The 23,333-nt window shown below is 38.4% G+C and overlaps 9 protein-coding genes across 9 annotated transcripts; 6 read left to right on the top strand and 3 right to left on the bottom strand.

Annotated features, from left to right (window-relative positions):
* Positions 1–673: 673 nt before the first annotated feature.
* GCK72_025269 (uncharacterized protein) lies at positions 674–2,171 on the top strand (the record flags this gene model as incomplete). Its single annotated transcript, XM_003100176.2, has 4 exons — positions 674–1,301; positions 1,353–1,652; positions 1,701–1,967; positions 2,020–2,171. The coding sequence occupies 4 exons, from the start codon at positions 674–676 to the stop codon at positions 2,169–2,171; spliced, it is 1,347 nt and encodes a 448-aa protein (XP_003100224.2).
* Positions 2,172–3,274: 1,103 nt separating this feature from the next.
* Positions 3,275–3,794, bottom strand: GCK72_025268 (uncharacterized protein; the record flags this gene model as incomplete). Its single annotated transcript, XM_003100214.2, has 2 exons — positions 3,275–3,474; positions 3,527–3,794. The coding sequence occupies 2 exons, from the start codon at positions 3,792–3,794 to the stop codon at positions 3,275–3,277; spliced, it is 468 nt and encodes a 155-aa protein (XP_003100262.2).
* A 123-nt stretch (positions 3,795–3,917) lies between these two features.
* Positions 3,918–5,595, bottom strand: GCK72_025267 (uncharacterized protein; the record flags this gene model as incomplete). The annotated part of the gene is made up of 5 exons (XM_053736265.1): positions 3,918–4,189; positions 4,238–4,480; positions 4,533–4,763; positions 4,815–5,357; positions 5,415–5,595. 5 exons carry the CDS (start codon positions 5,593–5,595, stop codon positions 3,918–3,920), a joined length of 1,470 nt encoding a protein of 489 aa, XP_053579831.1.
* Positions 5,596–6,031: 436 nt separating this feature from the next.
* GCK72_025266 (uncharacterized protein) lies at positions 6,032–8,326 on the bottom strand (the record flags this gene model as incomplete). The annotated part of the gene is made up of 8 exons (XM_053736264.1): positions 6,032–6,148; positions 6,224–6,526; positions 6,574–6,717; positions 7,191–7,358; positions 7,434–7,733; positions 7,780–7,923; positions 7,990–8,079; positions 8,234–8,326. The coding sequence occupies 8 exons, from the start codon at positions 8,324–8,326 to the stop codon at positions 6,032–6,034; spliced, it is 1,359 nt and encodes a 452-aa protein (XP_053579830.1).
* Positions 8,327–11,490: 3,164 nt separating this feature from the next.
* Positions 11,491–12,103, top strand: GCK72_025265 (uncharacterized protein; the record flags this gene model as incomplete). Its single annotated transcript, XM_053736263.1, has 3 exons — positions 11,491–11,542; positions 11,595–11,885; positions 11,937–12,103. The coding sequence occupies 3 exons, from the start codon at positions 11,491–11,493 to the stop codon at positions 12,101–12,103; spliced, it is 510 nt and encodes a 169-aa protein (XP_053579829.1).
* A 176-nt stretch (positions 12,104–12,279) lies between these two features.
* GCK72_025264 (uncharacterized protein) lies at positions 12,280–13,198 on the top strand (the record flags this gene model as incomplete). The annotated part of the gene is made up of 5 exons (XM_053736262.1): positions 12,280–12,289; positions 12,340–12,411; positions 12,463–12,621; positions 12,676–12,903; positions 13,131–13,198. The coding sequence occupies 5 exons, from the start codon at positions 12,280–12,282 to the stop codon at positions 13,196–13,198; spliced, it is 537 nt and encodes a 178-aa protein (XP_053579828.1).
* A 1,531-nt stretch (positions 13,199–14,729) lies between these two features.
* On the top strand, positions 14,730–15,164 carry GCK72_025263 (uncharacterized protein; the record flags this gene model as incomplete). Its single annotated transcript, XM_003100226.2, has 2 exons — positions 14,730–14,898; positions 14,947–15,164. The coding sequence occupies 2 exons, from the start codon at positions 14,730–14,732 to the stop codon at positions 15,162–15,164; spliced, it is 387 nt and encodes a 128-aa protein (XP_003100274.2).
* A 2,032-nt stretch (positions 15,165–17,196) lies between these two features.
* Positions 17,197–17,519, top strand: GCK72_025262 (uncharacterized protein; the record flags this gene model as incomplete). The annotated part of the gene is made up of 2 exons (XM_003100172.2): positions 17,197–17,400; positions 17,451–17,519. 2 exons carry the CDS (start codon positions 17,197–17,199, stop codon positions 17,517–17,519), a joined length of 273 nt encoding a protein of 90 aa, XP_003100220.2.
* Positions 17,520–21,378: 3,859 nt separating this feature from the next.
* GCK72_025261 (uncharacterized protein) lies at positions 21,379–21,987 on the top strand (the record flags this gene model as incomplete). The annotated part of the gene is made up of 3 exons (XM_053736261.1): positions 21,379–21,522; positions 21,567–21,680; positions 21,781–21,987. 3 exons carry the CDS (start codon positions 21,379–21,381, stop codon positions 21,985–21,987), a joined length of 465 nt encoding a protein of 154 aa, XP_053579827.1.
* Between the last annotated feature and the right edge of the window lie 1,346 nt (positions 21,988–23,333).

Below are 23,333 nucleotides of genomic sequence, written 5' to 3'. Positions count from 1 at the left end.
TATTTTTTGAATCACTTCCACGAGTTTTGAATAATCCGAATAATCCTCTGAGAAGTTCAGTTCACATCTGATTTCATGACTGCAAATCTTTTTGTAATCTTATGCTAGTCAACAAAATATCTCTGAAAAATGCATTTTTATGTCAGGGACTGGAAATGATCTTCGACTTACTTTGAAGATTTTTTGAAGATGAATTGGATAAACTGAATTGAAAAAATAACTATCCTTTCTTGAATCGATTGCAGCCTTTTTTGCATAAATATCAAAATATTTTTAAGGAAAACCAATTAAATCTTGCTTTCATTACGAATGATTAAATTTCTCAATTTTGTCATTCATGAATTCATAATCTACCCAATTAGCGTTGTCTTTGTTTATCTACTTCCATTCTTCTTTCTCCCTAAATTATTTATGCTTCCAAGTTTCAGCACACTATGTCATCTGTTTATTTGGTCCGTCTTACAGCACCAAGAATGAGTCAGATTCTCCAACATCTACAATGCTCAGTTTCCCGTACCAGTTTTATTACACTGTTTTATTATTCTGAAAAATCAAAGACCATTTTTTATCTCCCCGCCAGCTCCCTCCCCCGGCTGGGAAAATGTGCTAATCGAATTTAAATCTGACTATATATACCGGAGGTGCTCAGGAGGAAAACCACAATTGAGACAGAATGTCTTCTTTTCTCCTATTCTTCCTTCTACTGGTCGCTTCCGCTTCAGCCGGAGTTTTGTACTCTCGGAATGCTGATGGATCATTCAGCATGTCATCAGGATTAGATAACATGTCGAATGAAAATCTGGCAACGTTGAATAATGGAAACTCTGACACTGTGGACGACAGGATCGTACATGAAACCATTCAACTTGGTGACCCCGACATATCTGTCGTTGAGAAAGCTCTCGTCAAAGATGTCGTCCGTATCATAATGAAGAATGATGAATACATGATTCTCCTCAATCACCCTACCTTCCCGGAAATCGTGACAATGGTCAGATCTATGTTGAGAGAGCCGATCCAAGAAGTCATTCAACATCAACTCTGGAGCAAAGTTCTGGCGATTCGTGAATACTACGACAACGTCTTCAAGCCATTTAATGATCCAGAAGCCAAGACAACAGCAATGGAGTTTTTGAACCATTTGAAGAAGTCATCGGAAGATCACAAACTGGCGGTCACTGATACTGTGGAGTTGGGTAAAAGAGTGAAGGAGTTGGCATTTTTGCTCCAAGAAGAGGAATTCGATCAAAAATTGAGTGAACTGGAGGGGACGTTGGATGATTCGAAACATGAATACAAACGTAAGTTCCGAATAGAAAATGAGCATTGGAGACGGAACTATTATTTTACAGGAAGGCATCATGTCAGAAAGAATGCTGTCGATGTGGAGCCGAAATTCGCAAAATTCCCTCCACCAACAGTTCTTCCACCTACAACACTTGCAACACCACGATCCAATGATTTTAGAATGATGGAGATGAACAACGACCACTCGAATGGTGTGATGAAACCAGTGGTGAGGAAGATGAACAACGGTGACGAGAATGAGCCGCGATACATGGTGGAGAACAATGATAATTCGGAGGTCGAGAAGAAGATCAACGGTATTCTGGATGGTATTTTGGAGCCGAAGCTGAACATAACAAACAACAGTAAGTCTAACTACCATTCAAAAAGTAGAGTGTATCAAAAAATTTCAGAGAAATCGAAGAATGGAAATGAGGGTATGAACAAAGATAACGCTGGTGTGATGAAAGTTGGGAACTTGATTGGCAATACAGTGAAAGTGTCACAGAACAGTAGCGAAGAAGTGGCTCCAACAACATCTGCGCCACGACGTAATGTTTTTGGAATGACGGAGATGAACAACGACAACTCGGTTGGTCCGATCAAGCCGGTGCTAAACCAGATGAACAATGGTAACGCGAATGGTGCCATGAACCCAAAGTTCAACAACGTGGAGAACGGTAACTCTGAAAATCATAAAAGCTCATCAAAATACGTAAAATTAAATTTCAGAAAAGATGAAGAGTGGAAATATGAATGACAGTACTCGGAAAATTTCAAATACCAGCAACGAAGAACTCCCTCTCATTTCTGCCAACCACATGAACCCTCCTCAGCACGGTTTTGCAGAGAAGGATGAAATTGATCCAGGAAATGATTACTAATCTTCTTGATGAAGTTTGAATAAAGATCTTTGAGCATTATCTTGTGTGTCAATCAAAAACATTGCAATTTGGTGGTTATGTGAAATGGTATTTTAAATACGAATGGTCTAATGAAGTCCTCACCGACCTCCATTTCTGTGCTGATGACATCAAAATATTCTCTAACAATTCGTCACTTCTCCAATCCGGCATCGACACTTTAATTTTTTGGGCTAACACTAACCTTCTACCTTCAGCCCCTTCCAAAACTATATTGCTACATCTTGGTTTACATAACATTTTCTCATCCATATCACGTTGAGTCCTTCCTCATTTCCGACTTATTCATTGTTAGAGATCTCGGTCTTCTCCCTGACCGTAACTCAAGTTCCGCACCCTTTTTGAGTCCTTTAAATCCCTCTCTCCCAATTTCCATATTTTAAATATAAATTTTATATATTTTTATATTGTTAAATAAACCTATGTCCTCCCTACCTTGGAGTTCTGATGGACAGTATACTCTCCTTCCGTCTCTAGCATCCTAAGTCCCACCCTAGAAAACCTCTCCATTTCTATACACGTAGAGGTATACAACGATATAACAATTCATACTTTTTACCCCCACCGACCTGAAATCTTAACTTAGTTCCCCTTTGTCGTCGCCCACTCAAATCCCAATTCCTTCATCCCTATAGTCTCATTAATGGTACCACCTATTTTTTTCAAACTTGATTATCGTGTTAAAATTTTCCAATCTTTACCACGTCCCATGTCTTCAAGAATAAAAAAAAATACAAGTTTACATAGGATTTTTGACTATATTTGATGAAAATTTTTTTAAAAATTCGAAAAATTTTATGTAAAAATCGTGCAAATTTGGCTCCGGGCCGGGCCGATATTTTGCAAGTCTGATTAAAATTCAGATGAGAAAAAAGTAATCGTCTCCCGACTTCACCCAAGGGTTATTCTACTGCAAAGTCTTTTTTCGCTATTCATAACACCATTTGGATCAATTACATCATTTCAAGGATGGGGATTGATAAATGAATTGCAAATTTCTGCAAGTTTTGAAACGATTAACGCGATAGTTCTCATGGATCTTTATTCATATTCAATCAAGAAGATTAGTCAATAACTTCGTTACTATTATATGGTGGTCGAGGTGTTCCTGGGACTAGCTCCTCCTCTTCCGCGCTACTGTTCTCTGAATCTGTGCAAAATCGTGAGAGATCATGGTGTTGGCAGTAATAAGAGGTATTTGTTCGCTGCTGTTCTTTGGAACTTTCCCAGTTCTTGTCATTCATGTTTTCATTTTTCATACTTTCTGAAATTTATTTATATGCACTTTGATCAGCTTTCAAGAATTTCAGAGTTACCGTTTTCCATGTTGTTGAACTTTGGGTTCATGGCGCCATTCGCGTTACCATTGTTCATCTTGTTGAGCTCTGGCTTCATAACAACACCCGAATTGTCGTTGTTCATCTCCATTACTTCAGATTCATTACGTCGTGGTGGAAGCGTTGTCGGGTACACTGTAGGGTTAGTACTTTTCTTCAGCACTGGTTTCATCGCACTATTCGAGTTACCGTTGTTCATTTTCTGGACCACCGATTTCATCACATTACCCAAGTTACCGTTGTTCATCTTCCTTAGAGGCTCAGGTGTTGTTGGTGGAGGGAATTCGGAGCGTTTCGTCACATCACACCATTAGAATCGTCATTTACACTTTTCATCTTCTCTGAAATTTATTTTCACGTATTTACAGCTTTAAAGATTTTCAGAACTACCGTTCTCCATGTTGTTGAACTTCGGGTTTATGGCATCACCGTTCATCTGGTTAAGAACCGGCTTCATCACACCACCCGAATTGTCGTTGCTCGTCTCCGTCAATTCAAAAGCATTACGTCGTGGGGCAGATGTTGTTGGGAGCATTTCTACGCTACTGCTCTTCGAAACTTTCACGGTGCTGTTCAAGTTTTCAACTTTCATCCCACTAGCGTTATCCTTGTTTGTACCCGCATTTCCATTCTTCGATTTCTCTGAAATTTTTTGATACACTCTACTTTTTGAATTGTAGTTAGACTTACTGTTGTTTGTTATGTTCAGCTTCGGCTCCAAAATACCATCCAGAATACCGTTGATCTTCATCTCGACCTCCGAACTATCATTGTTCTCCACCCTGTATCGCGGCTCATCCACGTCACCGTTGTTCATCTTCCTGACCACTGGCGGCATCCGACCACGTATTCTCGGGTACTCTGGAATTTCTTCGCTACTCCTTTTTGAAAATTTCCGGGTACTGCCATTCATATTTCCATTTTTCATATTCTCTGAAATTTACTTTTAAGTACTTAGACCAGCTTTTAAGATTTTCAGAGTTACCGTTCTCCACGTTGTTGAACTTTTGGTTCATGGTTTCATTCGCGTCACCGTTGTTCATCTTCCTCACCACTGGTTTCATCACACCATTCGAGTTATCGTTGTTCATCTCCATCATTCCAAAATCATGGAATCGTGGTGTTGCAAGTGTTGTAGGTGGAAGAACTGTTGGCGGAGGGAATTTTGCGAATTTCGGCTCCACATCGACAGCATTTTTTCTGACATGATGACTCCCTGTAAAATATTAGTTCCATCTCCAATGCTCATTTTCTATTCGGAACTTACGTTTGTATTCATGTTTCGAATCATCCAACGTCCCCTCCAGTTCACTCAATTTTTGATCGAATTCCTCTTCTTGGAGCAAAAATGCCAACTCCTTCACTCTTTTACCCAACTCCACAGTATCAGTGACCGCCAATTTGTGATCTTCCGATGACTTCTTCAAATGGTTCAAAAACTCCATTGCTGTAGCCTTGGCTTCTGGATCATTGAATGGCTTGAAGACGTTGTCGTAGTATTCACGAATCGCGAGAACTTTGCTCCAGAGTTGATGTTGAATGACTTCTTGAATCGGCTCTCTCAGCATAGATCTGACCATTGCCACGATTTCCGGGAAGGTAGGGTGATTGAGGAGAATCATGTATTCATCATTCTTCATTATTATACGAACGACATCTTTGACGAGAGCTTTCTCAACGACAGATATGTCGGGGTCACCAAGTTGAATGGTTTCATGTACGATCCTGTCGTCCACAGTGTCCTGGACAACATTAACGTTTTTACCAGGAAATCTGGTAACGTGGATGACATTCATTGGGTGGTCGACATCTGTAAAATAGATAGCAAGTAGATTCTCGAGTCATTCAATCTGTAATCAAGTCTAACTTCCGGCAAAATGACGAGATTCGTCCTTGGAGTTTCCATTATTCGACGTTGCCAGATTTTCATTCGACATGTTATCCAATCCAGATGACATCATGAATGATCCATCAGCATTCCGAAAGTACAAAACTCCGGCCGAAGCGGAAGCGACCAGTAGAAGGAAGAATAGGAGAAAAGAAGACATTTCGTCTCAACTGTGGTTTTCCTCTTGAGCGCCTCCGGTATATATAGGCAGGTTTAAATTCGATTAGCACATTTCCACAGGGGGGGGGGCGGCTAGAGAGGGGAGCGAAAAAATCTTTGACTTTTTAGAATCATAAAAGTTTGCACTGAAAATGGTATGGCAAACTGATCATAGCAGATTCTGGAGGAAATGAGTATGTTTTAAATTGAAGAGCGGATCGTGGCAAAAATGGATATGAGCCAAAGTGTATTTTTGCTCAGTCATCATTATTACCGGAGCCATCGCTAAAGAAACGGAGAAGTAGATTTATAAAGAATAGTAAGATTGAATTAATTCAATGTAAAACAAAAACAATAGAAAAGTAATTATCTGTTTTTTAATGTATGCTTTCAATCAAAAAGAGGAGAGGTAGGCGTAGTCAGCGAGAGTGTAATATTCATTCTTCCATGTTGACTATTTCTGCTTCATCTGGCTGCTCCGCTTCTTCGTGGCCAAGGTTTGCCTCTTCTGGTTCAACAGGTATTTCTGGTTGCATCGGTTGTCCGGCTAGGATCTGAAACATAAATCCACGAGTTTCAAAAACAAAACAAATGTCTGATGCCAGAAACTACACGAAAAATCAACTGACTTGGTTTGGCATCATTATTAGACCGGCGTTATTGGGCAGAAGATTTCCAAGAGCTATCCCCAGTGGATGCAAACCGCCCAGGTTTTGTGCTAAAACGTTGATCAGTGCAGGGATCGATTGTTGGAATGCCGGGTGCTCCAGTTGAAAGCGGATTAGTCCGTTTTGGAATGATTGTGTGCAATGACTCTCGGATATATCCATATTGACTCCGGGCACTATTAAAATGGAGTCATAATAACGGGTTCTCAGATGATGAGTGTGGGCTATTTGTTGCTTCTGTCGCTCACAGTTGTATCGTGCACACTGAAAAAAATAAAACTGTCAGATGGGCTTCCTGACCACAAGCTTACTCGATAATATAATGGCCTTCTGGCTCTGAGTGCCATTGGAGTTTGAAGCAAGTTTATGTATTGACTGTTCACTATTGTACTGTAAGATGGACCCACTGACTGGAAAACAGCACGCACGTCGGGCTCAAGCTGAGATAACGCAACCTACAACCTTTTTTTAATGATTGAGTCTCCAAGTATAGTTATCTGAAAAATCATTTCCCAATTACCTCGAGGGGGTTTGCGCTCAGTCCTGAACACCTATTGTCAATTGGTGTGATTGTAAATGAGGTGTTCGGCGTTTTTAAACGAGCCTAAAACAGTTGATTGGTAAATTGATTGTTGAGATATAAATTCCAGTCAATTTTAAAACGAACATGGGAATTTTTTTGGATGTAACGCGAGATCTAGTACCAAAATAAAGGAGATAATTTCGCGTTTCACCAAAAATTAATCTCATCTAAGTAATAAGTTCAATTAGTAATTATCATCGCCAGATTTCTACTTTCAACAAGATAATACTGTTTCACTGACTATAACCATAATTGCTCCTCCTAAAAACTTATAAAAGATGAACGAAATGTTTGTAAAGGAATGCGAACGGTTGAACTTCAGGATAACATAGAGTTTCAGCTTACAGTCAAAGCGTGTGAATACATTTGCCAATTAATAAGTTGATGATCATTTCCTATGATTTTTATATATAGGCAACGCTTCTCTTCCATGGGCAAGCCTGTTTGTTGATTGTCATTTGCCTCTTGCGGTTCAACAGGTAATTCTGGTTGCACAGGTAGTCCGGCTTGGATCTGAAACATAAATCTACGAGTTTCAAAAACAAAACAAATGTCTGATGTCAGAAACAACACGAAAACTCAACTGACTTGGTTTGGCGTCATTATTAGTCTGGCGTTATTGTGGGGAAGATTTCCAATAGCTACCGCCATTCCTGGATGTAAACCGCCCAGGGTTTGTGCGAAGACGTTGATCAGTGCCGGAATCGACTGTTGGAAAGCCGGATGTTCATGTGTAAAACGCGTTATCTGGTTTTGCAATGATTGTACGCAATGACTCTCGGATAAATCCATATTAACTCCGGGTACTATCAAAATGGAGTCGGAGTTTCTATAATGATGGGTGTGGGCTATTTGTTTCTTCTGAGCATTACATTTGTATTTTTCACACTAAAATAAGAATACTGTCAGATGGACTTTTGGACAACAACCTTACCTGAAAAATAAGGGGTGATCTGGCTCTTAGGGCCATGGGAGTTTGAAGCACGTTTATGTACTGACTGTTCACTATTGTACTGTAAGATGGACCAAAAACTTGAAAAACATCACGCACGTTGGGCTCAAGCTGCGCTAACGCAATCTGAACACAACTTTTTTAGATTCAATTATCCATGTCTAGTTATCTGAAGAATAAGTTCTTAATTACCCGAAGACTGTTTGCACTTAATCCTGATCCTGCAAACCTATTGTCAATTGGTGTAATTGTGAATGAGGTGTTCGGTGTTTCGAGACGTTGCTGAAATGATTAGTTTAAACTCAAAATTTCACAGAAAAATTGTCCTAGAACGAAGCAAACAAGACATGAAACGGCACACAAAAACTGAACACTATTTTACTGTCAAGTTTCGAATTCCAACAAAACAGGAAGGATATCTAAAAGTTTAACTTACAGCAAAAACGTTTGCAAGCATTTGCCATTTAGCAAGTTGAATATCATTTCCTGTGACTTTTATAAATAGGCAACGATTTTCTTCCTCTTCCATTTCCAAGTAACTTGAATCCTGAAAATAATTTAAAACAACTCTGTAAAACGACAAATATAATACAAAATTTGTAAAAAGTAGAAAAAGGGTATTATCCATTTCAGAGTATGCCAAAATTCTCACGCTCACACTCACACCCGAATCGATAAGATTACAATGGAGAGTGCAGGAGATTAAAAAAGACTGAGCAAGGAGAGTGGTTACACACAAAGTATAACATTCAGAGATAACCAGATAGAGAAGCACGTTGCCAGATGTGAATTGTGAAGTAGAGTAGAAGATACTCCAATGGAATAAAGGGGAAAAAATACAAAATGTGAAAAGAAAAATGGCATTCTTTGTGTACACCCGTATTAAGAGCAGTATTACATGTTAGATGAGAAACATTAAGAGTGCTCAGAGCTTTATATGAAGAATACAAAACAAGGGTCTTAGCTTCAGTGATTTGAAAAAATAAGAATTTGACAGCACTTTTCAGGAGAACAATAAATTTTGTATGTATTATAACACTGACAAGGTTTTTAAAGAAGTCGAACAGAAGCGCTCTGATACATTCGAGCAACTCTCAGATCGAATCGTAGCTGGAATAAATGTGTTTTAAGGAATAGGGTCACATACTGGGGGTTACATACTGGGCTTTTTTGGCGTACTTGACTAATAATAAGTTACAGTCGGCGAGCACTACATTTTTCGTGTTCGAACAGAGCTGGAACTTGGAAAGAGGGGTAAGAGATAATGTAGCTCTCAAAAGGGGCGCCCGATTTGTTTTTACGCGATTTCCAAAGTTTTACAAATATTGCACTCATGTTTTTCGAAACGTCATGTTATAACTTACGTTCGAAAATTGTTATGATTAAATCACCTTATGCACAGTAGTATATTGGCAGTCGTTGATTGAACAACAGGCAAGAAAAACTCATTAACAGTTCTACTACTATCGATTGTTAGAGTGAGTGCGGAATCTGAGTTTTGACTAGAACGTGTTTTGGTATAGTTTTGTCTCAATTGTCCCTATAACTTAAGTTTTTTGCCACACAAGCTGTTGATAAATAAAATCACAGATTTCAAGTAGTCAAAATCAAATTTAGAGTCGAACATTCTGAAAAATGAGTTAAGCCTGACCAACTTCCACCAAAATAGGCTGAATCCCTTGAAACTGTTATGTTTTCAATGTGCAATTTCTCACAATCTTTCGATTTTTCAAACTTCCCACTCGTGTTTTTGTGTACTTCATATTCAGTTCAAAACACAATTCCAATCCCTTCTCTTCTCAACTCACATTTTGCTTATTTTCCAATTTCCACTTTGTTCTTATGCGTGAGTGTATATGTTAGAGCGCGTGAGCTTCGAAAAGGTGACAGGAGATTAGCCTCTATCTGCTTTTCTATATGCATCGAGGTGTGTTTCGTATACTGATAGAAGTCCACACGCTGCCACTCGGCGCGCATTTTGTCGGCCAATGTCTTGCTGTATACTTTTCACATTTGCATTACTCTCGCTTCTATGCTCATCTCAATATACTAATGAATCTGTGTGAGCCGCCTTCTTCGTCGTATGTTTTGTGTGTATATGAGCGGAAAAGAGTGTTGATGTCTTTCGAAGAAGAAAACTACTACGTTGCACTACTGGGCAAGGATGGCCGACCTTTGTGGTGAGTTGAAAGTCCCCCCCCCCCTCCCCTGTTTCGTGGTGAATACCACAAGTTAATAATTTCTATTAGTTTTCATCAATCTAGTTTGCTCTCCTGCTCCCATTTATCTTCTCATTTTCATTTCCTTCTTTTTACTCTCCAAACGCGTCAATTTTTATAAGTGTTGTTGACAAACATTTTCCTTCCTTAGTTCCTGTAAGTGACCGATTTTTCACATGGTTATCTTTGATCATTCTCACCTTTTTTAGTTTCTAACAGACTCAAGAATGTGCACAATTTTCACAACATTATTAGAAAATTTTCGAAATTTTGATCAAAAGTAGCCTAAAATCCTTTGTATGCTTGAGTATTTATCGATAGTTGAAAGCATAGACGAAAATTCAAATCGGCCCGGACCATACCGTTGCAAATCTAATTTTTTTTGTCTTAAATTGTTGTTTATATCCTTCCTTCGGCTACTCATAAAACATCCCCTTTATTTAAAGTAATAACCTTTCTTGAATAGAACAAAATAGAAACCAATTACCGATGGTTATAATAATTATTTTGCAAGTGGAGAGCAGAAATTAATGAGAAGGTGCCGTCAAGACAGACGGGCCCTCTCCGATAAAGGTGCACCAGGTAAAAGCGCACACGTTTTAATTAAAAACCGGATGTGTCCTAATGGATCGTGGGGATAGGGATTATCTTTTGTGAAAGACTTGCGAATCCGATTTGAATCTCTGACGTGAGCAGGGAATAAGAAAGTGCACACGGATTAACAAAGAACTATCGGAGGAAATGTGAACTGACTGAAAATTCGGAACAATTGTCTCAGCTATAAGGTTTTACTTTGATTAGTCAGTTAATAACAATAGTTTATAATCGTCGTCAGTGACGTCTGAATTTCAAAAACAACTAAATACGATAGCATTTGGCGCCTTCGTTCGTTCAAAGTGTGTTTTTTTTGAGAAGCGGCGATTGATCAGGCAGTGAAAAACTGGTTCCATTCGGTGTCTAAGATTGAACGAAGACAGGCGACCACTCATACAAGATTTACGGTGTACTTCTCTGAAAAAATCATTCAAATCCCATCAGCATGGTCTGTATAAGATGAACTTTGACAAACAATTTTTTAGCTAATCTACAACAAAAAACATGAGACCACTATCCTTTTGAGACACATTTCTTATCAACATCAATCGGGTATCTCTGTCGACGATCTTTTCTCTCATCATCATCTTCTTCTATTTCTTTCTCTCTTCTGAATGTACTTTTGGACAGGACATGAGCGATTTCTACTTTCCAAATTCAAGTAGACAGATTTTGTCTCCAATTTTTGTGAAACGGTTCTTTTTGTTCGGAGAGATCATTTCTCGGTTCTTTATTTTTCTTTATAAACGTCTTCAAACATAGGTTGGTCAACTAAAGGGATCAAAAATGAGTAGGCTCGCTTGTTCCATCTCAATGCATACCCATATTTCTGACAAAATTTCAATAATTTATACTGTTTTCTTTTCAGCTCGTGACTCCAATGGAGGCAATCGAAGAACCAGATGCGCCAATCGCGTCTCAATACGTGGATGGTATACTCTAACACTTTTTGTTTCTATTTTCAACCCTTCTTCTCATTTGTAGACTCTCCATACTACCACGTCTCGCGATTCCGCGAATTCGATGAGCGTCCCACCGTCGCAGAGGCGGATAGCACGACACCGGAGGAGAAAGAGTACGAGAGACCAGGTGAAGTGCATGTGGGGCCGGTCGGCGCAAACGTAGCTCCGGATGCTCGGCAACCGAATGTGCCGGTACCACGTGGTGAACAGCCGGCACCACCACCTAATCTGGCACAACCCAACCCGGCTCAACCGAATGCGGCTCAACCTTATGCGGTGGTTATTGGTCAGCTTGTTCAACCGGTCGAAAATGGTAACGTATGCATGATCTGTGTGTTTCTTCTCTAGAAATGGACGTTTCCAGCGGCTCTGATTGCATTTTTTAATCGAGTGGCTAATCAAGAGAGAGTGAATGTGCAAGAACCGATCGATGTTTCCGATGACCAGTCCAGCGGCCACGGAACGCCTACCGAGGACGACTGGCGAGCACTCGGCTTCTCAGATGTGTCAAGCGATTACGAAGATTCATAATTAAAAAAAAGATATTTTCCAATGAACGTGTTTTGTAACTGTGGAGCCATTTTTTTGTTATACCATAGCTTGAATGCTTTTTCATACCTCTGACTGTGTTATTTTCCTTTCTGCTTTCTTTAACAACCCTCATCTATTTCAGTCTATAAACTACTTCAGCAACTGGACTAATCATCATGAGTGACGGTAGGCCAGTAATTTCTCTGAACGGTTTTAACTGATAAAACTTATTCCAGAATCTGAAGCCGTCTTTACGGTTCCAACTAATCCGGTCAGGACCGATGAGCAGGAGAGTGCTCTCAAAGCCGGTAAGAAACCCTCGGAAATTTATTCAAATAAATTAAAATTCTGAATTTCAGATGCTGACAAGAATCCGGTTGCTCCAACCGCCGACGAAAATTCTAAGGAGGACACTGGAACTGATCGAGTCGACGAAGAAGCTGCTCCACCAGGAGCCAAGTCTCCAACTGAAGCATCGGCTAAAGAGGAGGCTGTTAAAGAAGCGACTCCACCAAAGGGTTTGTTTACTGAAGAGAAAATAACCAACTCGAAATCAACTTTCTGCTTTTTAGAGACCGCTGATGCTCCACCAACCGGTGATACCGAGAACTCTGCTATTGAGAAGGAGGATGCTGCTGAAAATGAGGAGACCGCTCCAGGCAAGGACACCGAGGCATCTGAGGAAGACGCTAAGCCGGAAGAGGAGAAGGTCGAGGAGACCAATGACAAGCAAGGTGTCAAGAGAGCCAGAACTGATTCTCAGAAGGATGGGGAGTCTCCAAAGACTGACGACTTCTATGGTTAGTGATTGTAATCACTTAACGAAGGAACCTTAGGGAGCCCCAAGTTTGAAATCGTTCCAAACTGCTACCAGATATTAAAGATAGCTTCAATGACATTTCCAAAATTTTGGTGCTGTCCGTGCACAGGGGTGAAATCTTTAATATCGGTTGGAACGATTTTAAATTTGCGGTCCTCTGAGGTTCCCTGGTAAAAAATGTCCTTTTGTACTACTACATCATTTCAGACACGGACGAGCCGGAGTACAAGAAAAACTGCACCGTCGACGGAATCGAGGACGAGGCTCCATTTTAAATAACATCCATTTTTTCATTAGTGTTAACGGTCACCAACATCGACGATCTCATCATAATCTCCTAATTTTTTAATTATTCGCCTAACATCATATAATTAAATGATACTTATTCGTCACATAATATCCTGACAATAATTACTAATCAACATAATAAAGTTAACACTAATAGCTTGTTTTCTTTGGTTTCAGTCGAAAAGGGAAGGAGGAAGGAACTCACAAAATACGTTTACGCCGTCGAAGTGAATGATTGTGCTAGCACAGTTTCATGTGCTGGTGTGCTGAGTAATTGAGTTACCCAGAAAGTCATCTATCAATTAAACACCAAGTTTGTCTAAGACATTATTTGACTAACGCATGCAAACCGCTGGACACTAATTCGCACGTGTTAGGTTATTTCTCACTAGAACTTTATAAAGCTGGACCTGATGTGAGCAGTAAAGAAATTATTGAAAAAAAAATCAATTATTCCGAAGCGCTGAAAAGTTTTCAGGTGCGTTACCAACGGAACATCGTAGCTGGAACAAAGGAATCTAGTGTTGCCGCAATTAAATTAAATTCATTTATTCAATATTCTTATTATCTCCAGAAAAATAAGTTCTTTCAGTGAATTTTTTGGTCGTTGACCTCACTCGATATGCGGGATTCTCTTACAGTTTAAAAATCAAAGAAATAATTGAAACCGGTTGCGTTTGCATCGCGTTTCGCTTGTTTGATAAATAAACTTCTCAATTATAACTGACACGTTCAATTAATCACGTGAACACAAAAAATACAGGAAGGGGGGACCGAATCAATTTCAAAGTTGAAGAACAAGAGGGACTTGTTTGAACAGAAAAAGATTTCAGAAATCAAGTTTTTCTGATTCGCCTCTGTGTTGAGAAGCTGGCTGAAGATGTTGTTAAATTCAACCTAATTGGAGCAAATCAGACAAAAATTGGTTTTCTGGGTATAAAGTGTAAATGACGATATTACTCACATCAGTATTTTAGGAAACCTTATAAACATGATCCTACTTTCTACATTCCACATTTTCAGGACCATCCACTTTTTTAATCATTTCTACAGCAAAATCATTGCAATCCCCCGCTTCGATCATACTTCATTCAGACGTCATCCACAAAATTTTTCTAATCAACGTTAATTGTACGAATCAGAAGCTATGTCTCTTGGGTATGGATATCAGGTGAGCATACGATGTACTTTGCTGATTTTTGTCTAAAGTCCTGCTTAGCTTTTACACAAAATTATTTCACAACTCATGATTTGTTTGAAGTTAGTCTGTTTCTCTTGATTTTTCTCCTTGATTACGGATTTTGAGACTCCCTTGACAGTAATTGAGGTAGAAACTGAAATTTCTAAGCTGTTCTGTTTCAAACAAAGTGTTCTAAGTATTTTAGCCTGTTTGATTGCTTTCTTGGGAAGATGTTCTTTGAAAATCTTAGAAATGACTTAAAGACTTGGATTACATCTTTTTTTCTATGAAACGAAAAAATTCTTTGTATCATTTTATTGTTGCAGATCCATACCAAGATGGGCACGAACTTGACAAGAAATACTGCCGACGTGAATGAACACAAAGTGTTTACTGCTCACGGATTCAAATACTACACTCTCGATAACAAGGATGATGTTTCACATCCGTTCGCCATAGACAATCTAGGATACGAAGCCGATGACGAGAGTGACGGCGGTTCTAGCGGTAAATTTATCCACTTCGAAGTTCAGTTTATAACTTCTCGAATTTCAGTCGTCGATGAACAGTACGACTATCATCAATTGGTTCATGATGATAGCTCTGACGAATCTTCCATTGGATCTACCGATGAGAGCGATACCGAGAGTGCCGCTGGAGAAGAAACGGAGGGCCGCAACAGCTGGAGCTTCGAATCGGATTCTTTTAATGGCGAGGAAGACGAAAAAGACCCACTGATTCAGGAGGACGCCTCGGACGACAACTCAGATTAACAAACCGTAGTCATATCTTCGTATGCTAACCTATTCGTTCCAATTAATAAATCTAATTACTCAAGATAATTGTGTCATTTGTACATTTAAATTGCAGCAATTTGCGTCGAAGATAAGCTCGACTTGCTTAGGTAAACAAAATTCAGCAAGATACATCATATGCTCACCTGACGTCCACACCCAAGAGACATACCTTCTGATTCATACAATTAACGTTGATTAGAAAATATGACGAATGATAATTTTCGAAAAAAACAGAAAAAGAAGAACAATTTTGTGAATGACGTCTGAATGAAGTATGATCGGAGCGGGGGATTGCAATGATTGCTGTAAAAGAAGGGTAATGACAATATATGGACCTAAAAATGTAGAATGTATGAAGTTAGAGTTTCAGCGGAGGCACATTTAGGACTTTGCCTAAAAAACTGAAATGATCGTGTATGAAACATCAGTATTAGCTTTTGTACGTTTTCTATTCATTTTCTGTCTGCTGCATCATTTTGGAATCACCAGGAAAACCAAATTTTGTCTGATTCGTTCTCATTCAGCGAGAATTCATCAGCATCTTCAGCGAGCTCCCCAACACAGAGATTTGGCCCCTCTGCTACATTTCTTGTGTCCACGTGATTAATTGAACTTAGAACGTATCAGTTATAATTGGGACTTTCATCAAACATGCGAAACGTAATAGAAACACAACCGGTTTTGATATTTTTTTTTGGTTTTCAAACTGTAAGTAAATTCTGCATATCGATTGAGACCAGCGACCAAAAATACTACTGAAAAAACTTAAATCATCTGGATAAAAAAGAAAATTGAATTAATGATTTGAACGCAGGAAAAACTTGATTTCTATCCCACATTTTTCGACCAAGCATATGCAGATTACCCTAACTCCGGAAACGAAAGAGATCAGTTGTCATTCTGTTGTGCGAACATGTTGTTTTCCTTAATTAAAGTGCTGTTAATTTTTAAAAATTTTTAAAAATTTTTCATTATTGTTTCCTATTGGTGTCTTTCATGGCTTTTCTGTGTTTAAAAATATTTTTGGCTCTATTACAGTTTAGATGTCCTTTGAAAACTTGAACGTCCCAAAAAACACTTAGACGTCCCTTAAAACACTTAGACGTCCCTTGAAACACTTAGACGTCCTTTCGGATCCCAAATATGTTCAAAAATGTTTAAACGTCCCAAAAAACATTTAGACGTCCCAAAAAACATTTAGACGTCCCAAAAAACATTTAAACGTCCCAAAAAATGTTCAGACGTCCCTTCAACACTAAAAGCCACTGAAAGTGTTCAAAGGACGTCTAAATATTTTTTGGGACGTTTAAATGTTTTTTGGGACGTTTAAATGTTTTGTGGGACGTTTAAATGTTTTTGGGACGTTTAAATCTTCAGAACTATATTTTGGGATTACAAGGGACGTCTAAACATTTTATGGGACGTTTAAACGTTTTTTGGGACGTCTAAACTTTTGAAAGGACGTTTTAAAAAAATTAGAGTTTGAAAGGACGTTTAAGTGTTTCAAGGGACGTCTAAGTGTTTTAAGGGACGTTTAAGTGTTTTAAGGGACGTTTTAGTTTTTAAAGGACATCTAAACTGTAATAGAGCCATATTTTTCTTTGTTATCCCATGTTTGTTACTTCTTCGAAAGACTTGTTCTTTTAAATACCAACCCAGCAAAAATAAATAAAAACTACACTCTATTTTATCAACCGGTGATTTTTGATTTTTAATTTATCTCTGGGTACACGTGCACTTAAATCTCAGAACACTATTCCGATAATAACAAGCTCATAATCTATTCAACATCATCCTTTGTTAATCTTAATCCATTAACACAATAGAAAAAACATCTTCATCTCATGCCCAGATTACGAATATATCCGTTGTTAACAAGGAAACATCACTAGCTCAGCAAAAGGGGCGGAGCCAAAACAGACGCTGGCTCCTATTTGAGGAGCCGCTCCTCACTCTTTTCTTCTGTCCTACCGACGTTCTCCAATTCGAACTCACCATGCATTCTAAAATGACCGTCTTCCTCCTGATTTGCTTCATTGTCTCCTCTGCAGCTCTAGACTGCTACGTCGGAGAGACAAATGATGTTCACCTGGAGAGCGGATTTCAGTTATGTTATGTTGGCACCGTTCTGTTTGGAGCCCGCCGCAAAATCTATGGCGGCAGCAAAAGAAAAATGGAGCTGAACCCTTCCTTCAATAATTGTTGGAGAATCGTGAGTTTCTTCTATTCGAATTGTTTCTTCAAACAATGAACATTTTACAGTTGACCAAATCCGACGAGAAGGCAATCGCATGCCACTGCGAAACAAATTTGTGCAATCCAGAGAACTGAATTTGACTTCTACTACGTCTGTTGCTGCTCCATAGATAGTTCATTACTCTTCCAGTTATCCTTCACAAGCAGCCTCAATTTCGTGTTTTCCATTAATTTTCTAAAACATTCTCAATAAACTAGTTGAAAAGAAGTCGTGTACTGTTTTCATTGTTTCAGAGACACTTGATTCCAAACTGAAGGCCTCAAGTAGTTCACACTACACACAAAGACACTTTTCAGATTTTCAGGTGGAACACAAGAATCGTAAACATGAGAACAGGGGGGAATCACTGAAGCTGAAACTCATTAGGTCAATTCATGTGATAACTCAAAATTCTTATCAACTTCAGAATTGTAAAGTTTGTATGAGTCAGAAAGATGATTCTGCAACTGGTTTTATCAAGGTTCTGGTGAGCGTGTCAAAGGAAAAATGGGGTTCTTCCTTTTTTGAGCGTCACATCACTACAGAAGCAGCGGTGCTGCATACTGTAGCTGATTTAATATATGCTGATTCTCTGGAAACCATGACGCTCAGGTTTTAATAATTCTACAGTAACCGCTTTGGATTACTTTTCCTTACATCTTCATATGAAGGATTATAAATAAACGTTGGTATAATCCGGATTCGTACCGGGCACGACTCCTTTCACTGGAAGATTTAATCCGCATTAGTGTTGCTCGGCGCCAGGCACATGAAAACATCTGAAGAGATTAGGAGTTGAGCTATTCCGTTTTTCATAATCACTCTGAAAAGATGAAAGAAAAATCTTAGCATCTGTTATGAAACGAACAAATCTTAAAACACCTGGGGCATGTTTCCCTTTATGGGGTATGTACAGTAAATGTATGAGAATGGTCTGAAATTATTATGACTCAGACTTTAACACTGACTTTTCAGATTTAGACCCGCCAATTTCAGACCTACTAATAAGCCATAAGTTTTGAAACGGGGCTTTCTGTATCTGGGTTTCTAGTTACTCGTTTTTTGTGTTCTTCCTATTCTCTAGTTCCATTATTTCTTCCACACTTCCTCTGGTAACTCGACTCTAACATTCGCTTTACGCATTTCTCGTAAACAAACGCATTCCGCTAGAATGGGAAACGTTGTTACAAAAGTGAGAGCAAAAATAGAGTTTGGTCGAGAAATGTTGCTTCTTTTTTCTTGCATGCAGAAAGAGGAGCCGAACTTTGGTTCAACTGAATGTGAGTGGACACACGCAAAAAGAAAAAAGAAAAGGGGATTACACAAATAATTCATGTGCTGGTCAAAAAGAAGTGAAGAAGAAAGACGAAGAAGAAGTGAAAGAAAAAAGAACAAATGCACAAGTAACAAAACTATGGACCAGTAAACTGGCAATTTGTTTATAGACGCTAAGAACAAGAGCGCAATGTTTAGTAATGAAAACTACAGTAATCGCTTATCTGTATATTTACAGTACCGCTCAAAAGTATATTAAGTTTTGCCTTTCTCAGTGGAAAATGCCCAACTTTAAGAGTGTGTCATAGTAAAACTAACTGTCCCACAAAATAACTTTTATGGGATCAAATATACCAAGAGCATAACTCCATTTTTGTAGTTCACAACTTTTCTGTACAAACACTTCCTAGAGAGTTATAGTACTTTTAAGTATATATTTTAAACTGAAATGGGTCGACTTGAGGAAGAAATTACTTTGTTGATTTGTACCTTGCTAGGGAGTGTCCGTACAAAAAATATGTCAACTACAAAAATGTAGTTCAAAGCTTGGCCTGTTTGATCCCATAAAAAGTTATTCTGTGGGACAGTTAGTTTTACTATGACACACTCTCGAAGTTGGGCATTTTAACTGAAAAAGGCAGAACTTGATATACTTTTGAGCGGTACTGTATTTCATCAAAGGCTATGAATTACGGATACGTAAAAATGAATTAGCTTTAAGCCAAATGTGAAAGAGATTTTCTTGAATTTTTTTTAAATTCTGAGAAAAAAGGATTTCTGGACTGATTCTAGCATTACAACGTTCTTCTTGAAAACAAGTGAAATGACAACAGTACCACATTCTCGTTCTCTTCTTTGCAATCCCCTCTTCACTACTGTAGTTTTCATTTCATTGGTATCAATTTCAGTTTGATACTCACCGCATTCCATCCACCATATTTCAGTCAACACGCCATCTTCCCTTCTTAATCTTTTTTGTTTTGTTTGTAGATCAAACTACGCCGATGTTGACATCAACAAATTTCTAGTGGACCAACATTTCCGGTGCCTGTTGATGCTCGAAGAACGAATTGAGACGGAAGATTGATTGCAACATGTTGCGAGTTTTCTTCTTCTGTGTAGTAGGAAGAACTTTGGTTCTAAAGAGAGTGGACATGCAACGAACCAACAAAAAAAGAGAAACACATTCCTGCACGCACACAATTAGGTCCCAGATCGCCCATCTAGTTATCGTGCAGTGGTTTCAACGAAGGGTAAGGAAAAAAGGGACTTTGGTAGGATATCAGAATGCAAGAACATGATGCTGATAATATCCTAACATGTCACTGGCGATCCCGGGAACTTCAAAATTCAATCTAAAGCTAGTTACATATGCATCAAGGAAGTGTAATTTCTTTAAATGTAAAACTTTTTAAAAATTTTTTAAAAGTGATAAAAAAGAGGAAACTTATTTTGAAGCCGGGCCGAAATTTGATAAGTTTGCGTGTAACATATATTTTTTCAAGCAATCCACTAGCGTAGGAAAATGTTTCCCAGCTGCTGATAAGTGCGAGAGCAAACTGAGATGGACACCATGAATGACAATAGCCACCATAAAACCGCTCATTCCGTTCGGCATACCGCAAGGTTCCATGGTGTAGCGGTTAGCACTCAGGACTTTGAATCCTGCGACCCGAGTTCCAATCTCGGTGGAACCTATCTCTTTTTTTTAATTTCAGACGATGGCATTATTTTTTTCTCATTCATTTCATTTTTCTATCTTTTCCTCTATCTTTCCTTTCTCTTCTCACTTTTGGTCAAAAACTGTTGCAACTTGACTCTAGGATCCATTTCCCGTAAACAAACGCATTCCTCTTGAATGGGTCACTTTGTTACAAAAAGAGAGAGCATGAAATGAAGTTTGGTGGGGGGAATGTTGCCAGTTGCTTCTTTTTTTCTTGCATGCAGAAAGAAAAGGAGCCGAACTTTGGTTCTACGGAGTGGACACTCGCAAGAAGAAAAAAGAAGAGAGATTACACAAATAATTTATGTTTTTTTCTCTTCCTTCTTCTACTCTTCAAACTTTTGGCACGCTACATAGTAGAAACAACAAACAAGACAAACAACTGCTCAGGAATACTCTACGCCCCGCCTCCCTGCTTTCCAGAGTTCCAGTTCATTCTCGGTCTTCATTTTCCATCGTGGCCATCGACGAAGACGACGATGAGCGTTCTTCCCGTATTGAGCCTTTTGCTCGTTTGTTGTTGCGTTATTGCTGAAAAAAAGAGTGCTTGTGAAAGGGTAAGTGAATGGGAGGGGGCAATAAATAACAGGCTGACTGTAGAAGATCTATAATATTGTAATTGACCTTTTTTGTGCAAGTGACGCCCTGGCAGGTTTCTCTTGAATTTGTCAAGCTCACTGCATTCCCTAGTTAATCATTCAAAAAGCTATCGCTTAAAAATTGAAACCTACAAAAGTGAAAATCTATATTTGATCCACACAACTTATGAACGTCTAGCCTATAAAACAATTATTAAAACAGTGGGACACTGTCAAAGTCAGTCATTTTTGAAACAGCTACAGTATGCTACGAATGAGAGTTCAGTTTTTCAAAACTTCACAATTTCTAGATTCAAAATTTATGTTTTCCTGTCACATTTAGTAATTCCTCATTTTCAGTTTAAACAAAGCGAGGACATGTACAAGTTCTGCACCAGCGTCGAAACCCTCTTCCTTGACTACGCCACTTTCTTTGAAAAAAATGTGTTCGGTTCAAAGGAAACTCTTGATCTGGACATTTCAAATGCCCACAGTACGCTCAAGACTTGTGACAGATATAGTGTAAGTTTTTGGAGACCAAATTCAAAGCAAATCTTGAATTTCAGAATTGCCCATCACTAAACAAATTCAATTGTTTTCTCCCCAAAATGCCGCAAGTCGGAGGTGTTTGTAAGAGGATGTTCATTCTAACAACGCCGTATGCGAACTGTCTGCGCTCAGTAAGTCTTTTATATAAGTTATTTATTAGAAATGTATGATAATTCTTAATAAAAGTTAGCAGTTCAAAGTTAGTTTTGTTAGAATCTACTATAATTCCAGCTCCAAAACCAAACAATTCAATCCCCTGAATTGCAAACTCTTGTCAATGACTTCACTGAGGATGGAATCGCCAAGAAGTGTCTCGATTTGAAGGAACGTTCGACTCTCATGGATGCATTTTCCCAGGAATGCGACGAGGAAGCCGGGAGACATTTCAAATATTTTCTTGCAGACTTGAAGGGTTATTATAATTGTTCTTATAATTGAGAAGTGTTTGCTATCCCTCTATTTATTTATTTTCTCACAATCTACAGTTCAAAAAATCAACTCTGCATTATTCCATGTCCTCTCATTAATATTTAATTGTTTGTGTCCTCTATTTATTTTGACTCACTACCTCTTCTATCAATAAATTCCAGAACAAATATTGTCTTTTCTATCCATAAACCCAGAAAATAATAATAAATAATATGCAGATGGTTGAGAAGTCACACTTCAACCGTGAAAAAAGTATTGCAAATTTCATCACTCAACAAAACAGCTTACATCATTTTTCTTTGATGTATGCAAATTCGAATTGGCTTGATTTGGAAGGAGATTCAAACGGAGTTATATCATCTTGACACTACGCATAGATATCAAAAAGTTGCAAACTAACAAAATGTGTTACAATTTGATCGTTCAAAAAGTTTTTGGCAAAATATGGCACTCCAAGTTATTATTCATGAGTTTACTCTACCACTGGTTTACGAATCCATTTCTTCCGGTAAAAAGTGGAAAAATGGGGAAAAAAAACTAAAGATTAGTATAGGTTGGAGGATATATGCGTGTTTTTGACAAGTTTTTTCAGAGCAAAATAGAGCAATTCTTGAGCTGCCCCTTTAAAATGACCATAACTCTCTTAGGAGTGCCCTTACAAAAATTGTTGTTGTCAACTACAAAAATGAAGCTATTTTTTTGATATATCTGATTCATCAAGACCTCACTGGATCGGAGTTATCACGACACACTTTCAAAATTGGACATTTTCAACAAAAACTGCCAAAGTTGATAGAATTTTGTCCATTATTGTATTATCACGAAACTATCTAATTTTCTTGAAGAACTAATTGTAATTGGAAATATAATTAAAAAACATAAAAAATCTATGACACTGATAGTTTAGCAGGTTGGTCTACACCTACTTGTCACTCGGCAAGTAGGGTAGCTTCTAGAAAACTATGCAATGTGTTCAGAAATGTAGGATGTATCTTCATGAAATACTTTAATTTGAAAATGAAACTTGTGGATGATTCCGAAAATTGTAATTTTAATTTCAGCACCGTTTCAGTACAAAACGTTTTGCCAATTATTTGTGTCATAAGCCTGTTCTGTTATTACCGTGTATTTTTCCTCTTTCCTTGTTTTTAAAGACAACTCCAATTACTCTCCAAACAGAAAGTTGCGAGTTGCTTCGTTTTTCCTCTCATGTGTTGTAAAGAACTTTGGTTCTAGAAAATGCAAAAATGCAACAAAAAAAAAGAGCAACGCATTCATGCGCGCACCAAATTAGATCTTAGATCGGTCATCTAGTTGTCGTGTAGTTCTTTTGGCAGTAAGGAAAAAATAAATCG

Source organism: Caenorhabditis remanei, chromosome X (assembly GCF_010183535.1).
Source record: "Caenorhabditis remanei strain PX506 chromosome X, whole genome shotgun sequence".
NCBI classification, from domain to species: Eukaryota; Metazoa; Nematoda; class Chromadorea; order Rhabditida; family Rhabditidae; genus Caenorhabditis; species Caenorhabditis remanei.
This window is presented reverse-complemented; position numbering and strand designations above follow the sequence as displayed.